The sequence below is a fragment of the Centroberyx affinis genome, unplaced genomic scaffold (genome assembly GCF_046629955.1).
Source record: "Centroberyx affinis isolate AG114_WGS23_722 - 3 ecotype Tasmania unplaced genomic scaffold, CSIRO-AGI_Caff_v1 ptg002321l_1, whole genome shotgun sequence".
NCBI lineage: Eukaryota > Metazoa > Chordata > Actinopteri > Beryciformes > Berycidae > Centroberyx > Centroberyx affinis.
In genome coordinates, this window is record NW_027280590.1 from 30,001 (window position 1) to 42,500 (window position 12,500).

The window sequence follows — 12,500 nt, forward strand, 5'->3', positions numbered from 1 at the left end:
CCTGTAGGCCGGCCCCACAGCCCCTATAGGACTTGTCAAATGTTCCTTTAGAACAATACACAGATCAGCTAAGCAATTACAATTATAAACTTCAAGCAGTCCTTCAGTTCTCAATACAGGTTTGTGGATCCGATCAGAGCGGAGAAACTACTCACCAGAGTTCCTCTAGACTCCTGTTGGGATCCTGTTCGTGACACCAACTGATGAATAATTTTGTAAAATAAAACCCACTAAGTAATAACAATAAAAATAAAGTTCATTAAAGAGCTAAGAGAATAGAAAACAAAAATAGGCAAAAAATAGAATAAGACAGGTATAAAATACAAGAAAAATAGTTACAGTGCAGTGTAAGAAATGAATAATTATTTGATTTAATTAAATGGCAGCAGCTGAAAAGTCTTCAGCCTTGATTTAAAAGAACTGAGAGTTGCAGCAGACCTGCAGGTTTCTGGGAGTTTGTTCCAGATATGTGGAGCATAAAAACTGAACGCTGCTCCTCCATGTTTAGTTTTGACTCTGGGGACAGATGTATCTAATAAAGTGGCCGGTGAGTGTGTATACTGTAGCTTGCAGAATAATCCTGATTATCTTCTCAGACAGACTTGTGCTGCAGCCTCAGAGCTGATCTTACTCCATCAGACGGTTTCAGAGGTTCAGTAGCAGGTTGAGTGTGTTTGGTCTTTTCCTGCAGGATCGGAGAGGAGTACGGCCTCAAATCCATCAAGCTGATCCTGAACGGGAAAACTCTGTCTCCTGGTGAGTGTTAGCTGTTAGCTGTTAGCTGTTAGCATCACAGTCAACACACAGATAACACACAGTGGACGTCAACAGTCAACACACCCGTTCAGAGTTTGTAGTTTTTACTGCCATGTGGCCTGAAATGAAAAGTCATTAAAACACTTTGATTTCACTTTGGATGTAGCACCCAGCAAAATGAAGGTAAAAACTAACTACAGGGTTCCTACGCAGGTCTGGAAAGTCTGGAAAAGTATTAAAAATGAATTTGATCATTTCCAGGTCTTGAATAGTTTGGGAATTTGAAAAAAATGTCTGGAAAAGTATGGAAAATGTTGCGGTTCAGGTCCGATACACACATCATTCTAGCTTTTATGTTGTTGTAGAGCCACTTTGAGTCCACAGTTTTTGTTGATGTGAAGAATAATGTTCAGATAGAGGGACGCTCTTATTACCCAGCCGCTGTCAGCATGCATTATATCAAATACCCACCAACATCAAATCCGGTCAAGAACATAGGGTCTGGGAAAAATATGGAATTTTAAAATGGAAAGCGTGTAGGAACCCTGCCAATCATCTCACATATTCTGATATTTGTCTCTGTGAAGAACAATCTTCATCTATACAGTGATATGACCTAGTTAGCAGGGGCAAGATGTCTGTCTGCGTAAATCATATTGAACACCAGACAAAATCTGCAAAACAAATCAAGGTCTGGAAAAAGTATGGAAATTTTAAATTGAAAATGTGTAGGAACCCTATAAATACTACTCAATTAAAAATGTAAAACTAAAACAAACCCTTCCGTTGATATTTAGTAGGAGACTCTTTTGTGTTTATGATAAGACTCTACTACAAAGGTTTCACAACTGTTCTATCTTTCTTCTTGGCAGAAAGTTGTTGCAAAAAATGTTACCTGATAATCAATACTTGATATTGATAGTGTTGGTTTTCAAACAGTGGATATCTTATTTTGGGTCTAAAACTCTTCAGATATATATGATAAAATGTTTTGATTGATTTTAGTTCTTTAGTTTAGTAGTTATTTATTTTTAATTCCAGGAATCTGATAAAGTAAACAATTAATTTAAAGTGTGAATGTTTTAATTGATGAATTGGTGAATTTCTCTAAGTGGGTTAATTGTTTGTGTGTTTTGGGATGAAGCCCTCCAGTGTTCTCAAGTGTGTGTGTGTGTGTGTGTGTGTGTGTGTGTGTGTGTGTGTGTGTGTGTTGCTCAGACCAGCGCCTGGAGGAGCAGGGTGTGAAGAACCACAGTAAGGTGATGGTGCTGAAGGTGAGCGACGCCGAGAGGAAACGACAGACCGCCGAGGAGGAGAAGAAGAAGAACCAGAACGAGAGTCTGCAGAGGACTCAGAAAGGCTTCCAGATCCTGTCAGAGAGAGGTGGGCTGAGTCCCTGCTCTACAGGACCAGACCATCTAACCCTGACCCTTCCTCCTGTAGCTCCTGGACCCACAGACAGTACTGTCTGTAGCTCCTGGACCCACAGACAGTCTAGTCTGTAGCTGTTGGACCCACAGACAGTCTAGTCTGTAGCTGTTGGACCCACAGACAGTACTGTCTGTAGCTCCTGGACCCACAGACAGTCTAGTCTGTAGCTGTTGGACCCACAGACAGTCTAGTCTGTAGCTCCTGGACCCACAGACAGTCTAGTCTGTAGCTGTTGGACCCACAGACAGTACTGTCTGTAGCTCCTGGACCCACAGACAGTCTAGTCTGTAGCTGTTGGACCCACAGACAGTCTAGCCTGTAGCTCCTGGACCCACAGACAGTCTAGTCTGTAGCTGTTGGACCCACAGACAGACAGTCTTGTCTGTAGCTCCTGGACCCACAGACAGTCTTGTCTGTAGCTCCTGGACTCACAGACAGTCTAGTCTGTAGCTGTTGGACTCACAGACAGTCTAGTCTGTAGCTCTTGGACCCACAGACAGTCTAGTCTGTAGTTGTTGGACCCACAGCCAGTCTAGTCTGTAGCTGTTGGACCCACAGACAGTCTAGTCTGTAGCTGTTGGACCCACAGACAGTCTAGTCTGTAGCTCCTGGACCCACAGCCAGTCTAGTCTGTAGCTGTTGGACCCACAGACAGTCTAGTCTGTAGCTCCTGGACCCACAGACAGTCTAGTCTGTAGCTGTTGGACCCACAGACAGTCTAGTCTGTAGCTCCTGGACCCACAGACAGTCTAGTCTGTAGCTGTTGGACCCACAGACAGTCTTGTCTGTAGCTGTTGGACCCACAGACAGTACTGTCTGTAGCTGTTGGACCCACAGACAGTCTAGTCTGTAGCTCCTGGACCCACAGACAGTCTAGTCTGTAGCTGTTGGACCCACAGACAGTCTTGTCTGTAGCTGTTGGACCCACAGACAGTCTAGTCTGTAGCTGTTGGACCCACAGACAGTCTAGTCTGTAGCTCCTGGACCCACAGACAGTCTAGTCTGTAGCTGTTGGACCCACAGACAGTCTTGTCTGTAGCTCTTGGACCCACAGACAGTCTTGTCTCCAGTCAGCTGTCAGTTGAAGCAGTGAGCTCTGCTGCCTCTTGCTGTGGTCACATGAGACATTTTTCTTTCATTCTGAAGGAAGATCGCCACACAAGTGTTTACATGAGCGCTAAATATAACGATCACATTAAGATGTTTGTTTACATGCTCCACAGTATGGAATCAGAATAAAAGTTTCTGACATGGGCAAAACACTGAATCAGCACTCTGACATGAGCTTATGTTTTTAAAAGATGGAGCTGCGTCGGTTATTTCTTTCCTGCTGTTCTTTCTGATGAAGCAACAGTTTTATCAAAACATACGACATACGTGTCAGAAAAAGACGTTTTGTTTTGTTTTGCCCCCGCAGTGATCGGCTCCATTTGTAATTTTCACCGCTGTAAACTGAAACTGGCTCGGAGAGGTGGAGTCAGGACTTGATATAAAACCGGGCTGCACCACCCGCCCACATCAAACCTGAGCGCCCCGGGGTTCATAACAAGCACATCCATTCCAATCCTCCCGGAAAAAAAGGGAAACGTAATTAAATGTGTGAGCGTGTGCAGAAAGAGGCGAGATAAAGAAAGTGATCAGAATGAGTGTTTACATGATGAAATTTTATCCATCGACCGGATTATGAAAGAGAGTTAAACAGCCTCTCACACGGAATGAAATTTCATTCGGATCGGCCAGTTTATTCTGATTGAGGCGTTTATATGAGGGGTTTTTATTCTGATTAAAAGGCTCCATGTAAACACAGCAGTCTGTCAGAATATCTCCAGAAAAGCTGTGTGTGTCTCCACAGAGTCGAGAGGAAACAGACTCAGTTCCTCCTAGAGCTGCAACGATTAATCGATTAATCGATTAGTTGTCAACTATTAAATTAATTGCCAACTATTTTGATAATCGATTAATCGGTTTGAGTATTTTTTAAGAAAAATAAGTCAAAATTCTCTGATTCCAGCTTCTTAAATGTGAATATTTTCTGGTTTCTTTCCTCCTCTATGACAGTAAACTGAATATCTTTGGGTTGTGGACAAAACAAGACATTTGAGGACGTCATCTTGGGCTTTGGGAAACACTGATCCACATTTTTCACCATTTTCTCACATTTTATAGACCAAACAACTAATCCATTAATCGAGAAAATAATCAACAGATTAATCGACAATGAAAATAATCGTTAGTTGCAGCCCTAGTTCCTCCGTTACTCAACTTTCACTAATCAGGAAATCACAGAACTATTTTTCTCTGCCGCAGCACAGACCGCTGTGGGGTGACAGGCGGTCACAGTAGAGTTTTAGTAGAAGACGATCCGCCGAGGGGAAACGGTCGGTGCCGCCGCTTTCCGGGGCCGCCGAGAGAAATACGTCGGTCGCTCTCTCCGTGTCGTTTTCACAGACTGGATTTACTGGAGATATTTTCCCTCAGACTTGAATGGGGGTCTGTGATCTAATGGGTCTGGAGATGAAAATGTGTTGGGGAAAATGTTTGTGAATCCCTGGTTTAGATATCACTGTGTTATAATCCTTATTGTTTCTCTCTGTCAGACGGCAGTGAAGACCCAGACACCACGCCCTTCCTGGAGATCGCTGACCAGAAGGGAAACCCACTCAAGATCCCTCACACCGAGAAGAAGGTAAAGAGAGAGAGTGTGTGTGTTATTTAGCACAAAAGAGTAATTCAAACAAAATATCCATAATGTATACCAACATCATAAAGAGCATGTGCAAAGAAGACCAAAGAAACCCTGAGGGGCTTATGGAGTGTCTCCCTTAATAACAATCATTCATAATTACAATATAGTGTAATGAAACCCCAAAAAAAGTTTAGAAAGAACAAAACAATATAAACAAATCAATAGGTAAAGGAATACTGTTAAATACATAAATAGGGGGAAAAGTAGAAAATAAGTAAAAGAATATTAAAAGAAACCGAAAAGAAAAGGAAAAGCAGAGTAAAGGAATAAAGAGAGAAAACAACAACAAAAAAAGGATGAAGTAATTAATTATACCAAAAAGTCTTGAACATGTTCACTTGCCCTCAAACTCTACTAACCTTGTCGTGTTTGAGGGTAAGTGACTCTCAGCATGTCCACCGAGCGCTTTTATTTTGAAAGAGGAGCAGAGGAGAAAACATCTGGATGGGATTCATCAGTATGCAGTAAAGTAAAGCTTTGGTGTTTTTTTTCACTGTGTGCTCAGATGGAAACACAAGCTGAGTGTGTGTGTGTGTGTGTGTGTGTGTGTGTGTTCCCCAGGCTCTGATCCTTGCCATGGGTTTCCATGAGAAAGGCCGCTCTCTGATGAAGAGGAAGCAGTTCGACGACGCTCTCTGTCACCTGCTGCAGGCCGACGAACAGTTTGGGTGGGAAGATGATTTACAACTCCACATTTACACACTCTGACACTCTGATATGAAATATAAAGATACAAAACACACTGCAGGATGTAGAGAAACAACTCTACTGCACCACACAGATAGAAAACTAATATTTCTATTCTAATATAATCCATTCTCCATCTTTCCTCTGCTGTTATTTTATGTCTTTCCCAGCATGTCTCTCTTACATGATCCTTCTAGGACCACAGGAATATAGTCAAGGTGCCGTGACCTCTGACCCCTGACGACCTTACTGTGGGTCACTTATAGCAAGGTTCCCATGGTCATGAAAATCCTGGAAAATATCATTAAACCTTTGGAAAAGTCATGAAAGTTTAAATAATGACGCTAAGTTTATCATTTTTTTGTACAAACCAAAATGAGGAGGCTAAAATGCAACGGATCAAATCAAATGTGTAATGTTATAGCATTTGTAAAGGTTGGTTTCCACCACCAGGAATTTGGAAAAATGTGACAAAAATGGCTAATTTTTACGTAATGATACCAAGTTTATTGTTTTTGTAAACTTGAAAATAAAATTTGCAGGAGTCATTTGGAAAAATGCAACAAAAATTAAATGCAATTTGTCTGCAGAACGGTTGCTGTGAGTCTCAAACAAATAAAATGTTCAGTATAGCATTTGAAAAAGTTGCTTTACAGTACAGCACCTGTAATACAGTCAGGAAAATTTGGTTTGTGATGGAAAAGTTATGGAAAGGTTTGGGATAGGGGTGCAACGAAACTCACGGTTCGGATCGTATCATGGTTTTGAGTCACGGATCGGATCATTTTTCGGATCAGCAAAAAAAAAAAAAAAAGGGTTAAATGAATTTAAAAATGTGCTGCTTTGGCTCTGATGCAGCCGCCTCTCTCTGTCTGTAGTCTCCACTCTGTAGTCTCGCTCAGTGTCCCGCCCACAGCACGATCTGACTGGTTACACGTCACGAGTAACAGCCTATCAACACTGAAGGCTATGCCAGCGGTTCTCAACGTGAGGTCCGGGGACCACCAGGGGTCCGTGAGGGGGTTCCAGGAGGTCCCCAGCAAGCTGATGAATTGTTAAACTTCAGCATTATTTTGTTTACCAGAAGTGAACACAATTAGAGAATGAAGAAGAATGACTGTTCTGATCATAGTTTCTCTGTTATCTCTCTACCTACAACACAGACAGTCATGGAGTTCTGGACAAAATCATATCTAACAATAAAAATATTCTCAGATTTGGGTCTGAGAAACAAAATCTCATCAAATGGGGGTCTGTGGCTCTAATGTGGACTACATCAGAATCACTGCGTTACACCACTAGTTTGGGAATTTAACTGTAAAATAAGTGCAGGAACCCTGTTTAAAACACTGATGATGTAGGAATTGAATGTAAAGTGTGTGTGTGTGTGTGTGTGTGTGTGTGTGTGTGTGTGTGTGTGTGTGTGTGTGTGCAGGCGGTGTGGCTCGGGGCTGCTGGGCTCGGTGGATAACTACGCGGTGCTGCAGCTGGACATCGTGTGGTGCTACCGGGCGCTGGAGGCCCTGTCCTGCCTGGAGGACGGGCGCGTCCGGCTGCAGAGGGCCGAGGACTGCTTCCTGTCCTGCTACGGAGAGCAGCAGCAGAGGCTGCTCATGATCAAGGTGCTCACACACACACACACACACACACACACACACACACACACACACACACTGTACACACACACACACACACACACACACACACACAGACAGAGAGAGGAGGAGGTTTCACTCACAACAGATTTCAGGGTGTCTGCAGCTCCATAAAAGTCTGAAAAAGTCTTAAATGATCAAAATTTAAAGCCCTAAAAAAGTATTAATTAAAAAAGTATTAATTTTTATTAAAATTGTTTTAATTTTTATTATTTATATTCAAACACCCTTTTAACTTTGGTGTTTTTAATGTGATTGTTTTATTTTAATATTCAAACATCCTTTTAACGTTGATGTTTTCAATGTGGTTGTTTTATTTGAACTATTTTATTTGCTTGCTGTATGTTTTGTCCTATGTATTCTTTTAATTGTAAAGTGTATTGGGACCATGCTTCTTGGTGATTCTGCACTTAAATAAATTGATTGATTGATTGATTGATTGATTGACTAAAATGTCTGAATACAGTTATTAGCGTGCATAATGTTTTTCACCTTTTTTCTTATCAAGTTAAATTTTGCTTGATGATTGGACTTAACAGTTAATTTCCTTCTATCCTGTTCCTCATGCGGCTCATTTATAGTTCAGTTGGAAATAGGCAGTTTTTAATGATTCATATTTTTGCATTTTTTCCATTTATTACACCTGCAGATACCCTGTATTTCCATCTGGGGGGAAAATGTTCAATATTGGCAAATGACGTCCTTTCTGTGTGTAAAGGGATCCAAGATGGAGAAGAACTATCAGTAGTAGTGATAGTAGTGATATTCAATAGTGAGCTTTGCTTTCATGCCAGTAAGCATCTTGTAAGAGCAGGTGTCATGTTTCTCAGATAGTGCTATAATAGCTTCACACACACACACACACACACACACACACCATGGAAACAGCACAACATTTTTTTATTATTATTATTTTTTATTTTACTTAACAAAAATCTTAACTTAACAAAAAACACACAGAAATGACAGAAAAAAACATGTAGAGACATCAGAAAAGAGAAGAAAAACACTGTAAACACAAATTATATTAAGTAAAACAAAGTATATTAACTAGACAGAATGGAGATCACAGCCCAGTTATGAAGAAAAAAGGTAGAGAAAGTCTAACTGATATAAACAAGGTATAGTCATATAAGCTTATACATAAATAAAACATATAAAGTTACATAAAAGAACAGAACATAATAAAGTATTATACACTCCATTTACAGTTTTTATAAATAAAGCCGATACAAAAGGCAAAAAAAAAAGTGTAAAACAGGAACAGAAGAATACAAAAACAGGACATATCAAAGCTCAGAATCCCATGACTTTATAACTGATAGTTTTTCCCATTAAACAGTAAAACAACTCCTTTACCTTTCTGTTTTTTTTTTACTTACTGCTTCCATCCATCAGTCAGTCAGTCATACACACTTGCATGTGCATAGCCTCTAGACAGTTTCTTGCTCCCTCTCTCTCACTCACACACACACACACACACAGGTCTCGACCTAGCTCTGATGTGTGTGTGTGTGTGTGTGTGTGTGTCCAGGGTAACACAGGCAGAGAGGAGGTGTTGTTCCTCAGACTGTACCTCCTCCAGAGTCTGCTGTCCTACATCGAAGGGAACGACGTCCAGGCCCGACACCAGCTGCACAAGGTACCGGTCTGAATCAAGGTTATTATCGTTAACGAAAACTAACGAAATAACAAAAACTAGGTGTGAAAAAACATTTTCGTTAACTGAAATAAAAATAAAAACTAACTGAAACTGTATTTTGTGTTTACAAAGCTAACTAAAATAAACTAAAATTATAGAGAAAATGTCTTTAGTATTCGTCTTTGTCAATTTATTTCATACATAAGCCTAGTATTTTGAATTTTTGAATCACGCTCCTGACAAATACCCCATATTACAAAAAAAGACTAAAACTAACACTGAAACTAATAAAAACTAAACTAAAACTAAGCATTTTCAAAAAATAAAAACTAAACTAGTAAACCCGCTTTAAAAACTAATTAAACTAAACTGACAAAAACAAAAAGTCAAAACAAAATAAAAATAAAAACGAATGAAAAATGCAAAACTATAATAACCTTGCTCTGAATACAGCACTCCCAAACGCTCTGCACTGCATCTGTATCTCACAATACGGTTCGATACGCGATCTCAGGTTCAGGATCAATCCAACCAGGATCCGATGTGATCAATAAAAGTTCAGTGACAACAAAGTCTGACTGTGCAGAATTCTGTTTATTTCTGAGACAAAGTGACAATAATATAATTTGGATGGAGAGCTTGTGAAACTGTGATGGTCAAGAGTCTCATTAGTGATTACTACAGCAGAATAACATGGAGCTGATATCACCATTCATGTTCCTGACAGCAGAATAACATGGAGCTGATATCACCATTCATGTTCCTGACAGCAGAATAACATGGAGCTGATATCACCATTCATGTTCCTGACAGCAGAATAACATGGAGCTGATATCACCATTCATGTTCCTGACAGCAGAATAACATGGAGCTGATATCACCATTCATGTTCCTGACAGCAGAATAACATGGAGCTGATATCACCATTCATGTTCCTGACACACCGGACTGACACATCATCTCATCCCTAAGAAATAACATGTTTAAATTGTTAAAATGGGCGGCATTCCCCTTTAACTCCCACACTGTACTTATCCTAGCTTCAGTCTGAGTCTGGTAGAATCATCTGGAGTCTATTATTTATTTCTATTACAATAACAACGGAAAAGTCTTGTTGGCTTTAGATAGATATTTATTATTTCCACCAGGTGGAGACGTTCTACAGTCATCTGTGTCTGGACTCTGTGTTTTATAGTTAATGTTATTATTTTATCAGAGGTGGGGACTTGAGTCACATGACTTGGACTCGAGTCACAGGTTTAATTGCTTGAGACTTGACTTGATGCATGAAGAGAAGACTTGGGACTTGACTCTGACTTGTACTTTGATGACTTGAAAAGGTTTCTAAAGTCTTGACAAAAGAGTCAGTTTCAAGACTTGAAGCCTCAAGTCTCAAGTCCAGTTCCAATTCTAAATGTAGCAAGTCAAGTCCATGTCATTAATGTCAAGTCTCAAGTCTAAATGTAGAGCAGCAAGTCAAGTCAGAACAAACCAAGAGTCCAGTATCAGTTTAATATTGAGTCAATTGTATGCTTTGATTTCTTATTTTTATTTTGTATTTATCAGAGGTGGGGACTCGAGTCACATGACTTGGACTCGAGTCACAGTTTTACTTGCTTGAGACTTGACTTGACTTGGGTTCTGGTGACTTGGGACTTGACTCTGACTTGTACTCTGATGACTTGAAAAGGTTTCTAAAGTCTTGACTTGAGATCTTGTGTTTGTGTAAATGACTTAGATTGAAAGTGATGAGATTTGTTCCAGCAGACGACTGAATTTAAATTCTGTTTTCTGAATTTGTATGGAATGATTGAATTTATTGAAGTTGAAACTGATTATAGAAATCAAACTCATGATGCTCTTACCAAGTTTTTATCCTATTAAAACCATATTGCATTGAAAAGTCCTAGATATTTAGTTTTCTTTAAGATATTAAATTGATACTGGACTCTTGATTTGTTCTGACTTGACTTGCTGTTCTACATTTAGACTTGAGACTTGACTTGAGACTTGAGCCTCAAGACTTGAGACTGACTTGGGACTCGAGGAAAGCTGACTTGGTCCCACCTGTGTATGTTCTGAATGTGTGTGTGTGTGTGTGTGTGTGTGTTGTCTGTCAGGTGGAGTCTCTGTACGGCCGTCTGTGTCTGGACTCGGAGAAGATGGCTCAGCTCATGTCTCTGGGCTTCAGCGACAGAGAGGCTCGGCTCGGCCTCAGAGCCTGCCAGGGAGACATCCAGGAGGCTGCCATACACATCACCAACAGGAGACAGGTCACACACACACACACACACACACACACACTCACACAGAAACCTCTGCTCTCACACATGCACACACACTCCTGCCATGAACCTGATCCTTCCAGAGAGAAATGTTAACTGTCAGGAATAGGAGGTGGAGAGGGAGAAGAGGAGGAGTTAGGCAGCGGTCACACTGATCCATCAGAAAACAGACAGAATTATTGATGATAGATGTGTGTGTGTGTGTGTGTGTGTGTGTGTGTGTGTGTGTGTGTGTTGGTTCGTTCTGAGCGTCAACATGGCGGCGAGGCAGAAGAACAGAAGAAGAAACAGACTGTACAGTAGAAACTCAGTCAGAACCTGATCTGGAAACCTCCAGTCCTCCCAACGCTCCACCAGGTGAACTCTGTTCCTCTGCTGCTACAGAACAGACAGAGGAACGATCTGATTGGCTGAACGCCGACCAATCCGTCCGTCCAGGAAGAAAGTTCAGCTGGTTTGAACTTTCTGTCAGAACAGATGGAAACCTGACAGACGGAGAGTCATCAGTCTGTCTGACAACAGACAGACTGGCAGAGAGGAGACGAGCTGAAGTGACACAACGGATCAGTGTGACTGTCGCTTTAGGAGGAGGAAGAGGAGTTAGGAGGAGGAGGCTGAGAGAAGGAGAGGAAGAGGAGTTAGGAGGAGGAGGCTGAGAGAAGGAGAGGAAGAGGAGTTAGGAGGAGGAGGCTGAGAGAAGGAGAGGAAGAGGAGTTAGGAGGAGGAGGCTGAGAGAAGGAGAGGAAGAGGAGTTAGGAGGAGGAGGAGGTTAGAGCTGCAACGATTAATCGATTAATCAATTAGTTGTCAACTATTAAATGAATCGCCAACTATTTTGATAATCGATTAATCGGTTTGAGTCATTTTTTAAGAAAAATAAGTCAAAATTCTCTGATTCCAGCTTCTTAAATGTGAATATTTCCTGGTTTCTTTCCTCCTCTATGACAGTAAACTGAATATCTTTGGGTTGTGGACAAAACAAGACATTTGAGGACGTCATCTTGGGCTTTGGGAAACACTGATCCACATTTTCCACCATTTTCTCACATTTTATAAACCAAACAACTAATCGATTAATCGAGAAAATAATCGACACATTAATCGACAATGAAAATAATCGTTAGTTGCAGCCCTAGAGGAGGTAGAGAAGAGTAGAGGTTAACTCCCTGTGTCCCTCAGGAGTGGGAGGAGCTGAAGCAGAGGGAGAGGAGGAGGAGGAGGAGGTGGAGAAGAGTAGATGTTAACTCTCTATGTCCCTCAGGAGCGGGAGGAGCTGAAGCAGAGGGAGAGGGTGAAGA

At 41.0% G+C, this 12,500-nt stretch overlaps 1 protein-coding gene across 1 annotated transcript in view; it reads left to right on the forward strand.

The window, feature by feature from the left end:
• nub1 (negative regulator of ubiquitin-like proteins 1) overlaps positions 1-12,500 on the forward strand; it is a 23,153-nt gene that overhangs the window by 5,243 nt on the left and 5,410 nt on the right. Inside the window, exons 5-11 of the mRNA XM_071533088.1 lie at positions 692-756; positions 1,975-2,139; positions 4,785-4,873; positions 5,495-5,601; positions 7,056-7,242; positions 8,810-8,917; positions 11,038-11,190. Coding sequence (XP_071389189.1) covers positions 692-756; positions 1,975-2,139; positions 4,785-4,873; positions 5,495-5,601; positions 7,056-7,242; positions 8,810-8,917; positions 11,038-11,190 — 874 coding nt within the window. The remainder of the gene's footprint in view (positions 1-691; positions 757-1,974; positions 2,140-4,784; positions 4,874-5,494; positions 5,602-7,055; positions 7,243-8,809; positions 8,918-11,037; positions 11,191-12,500) is intronic.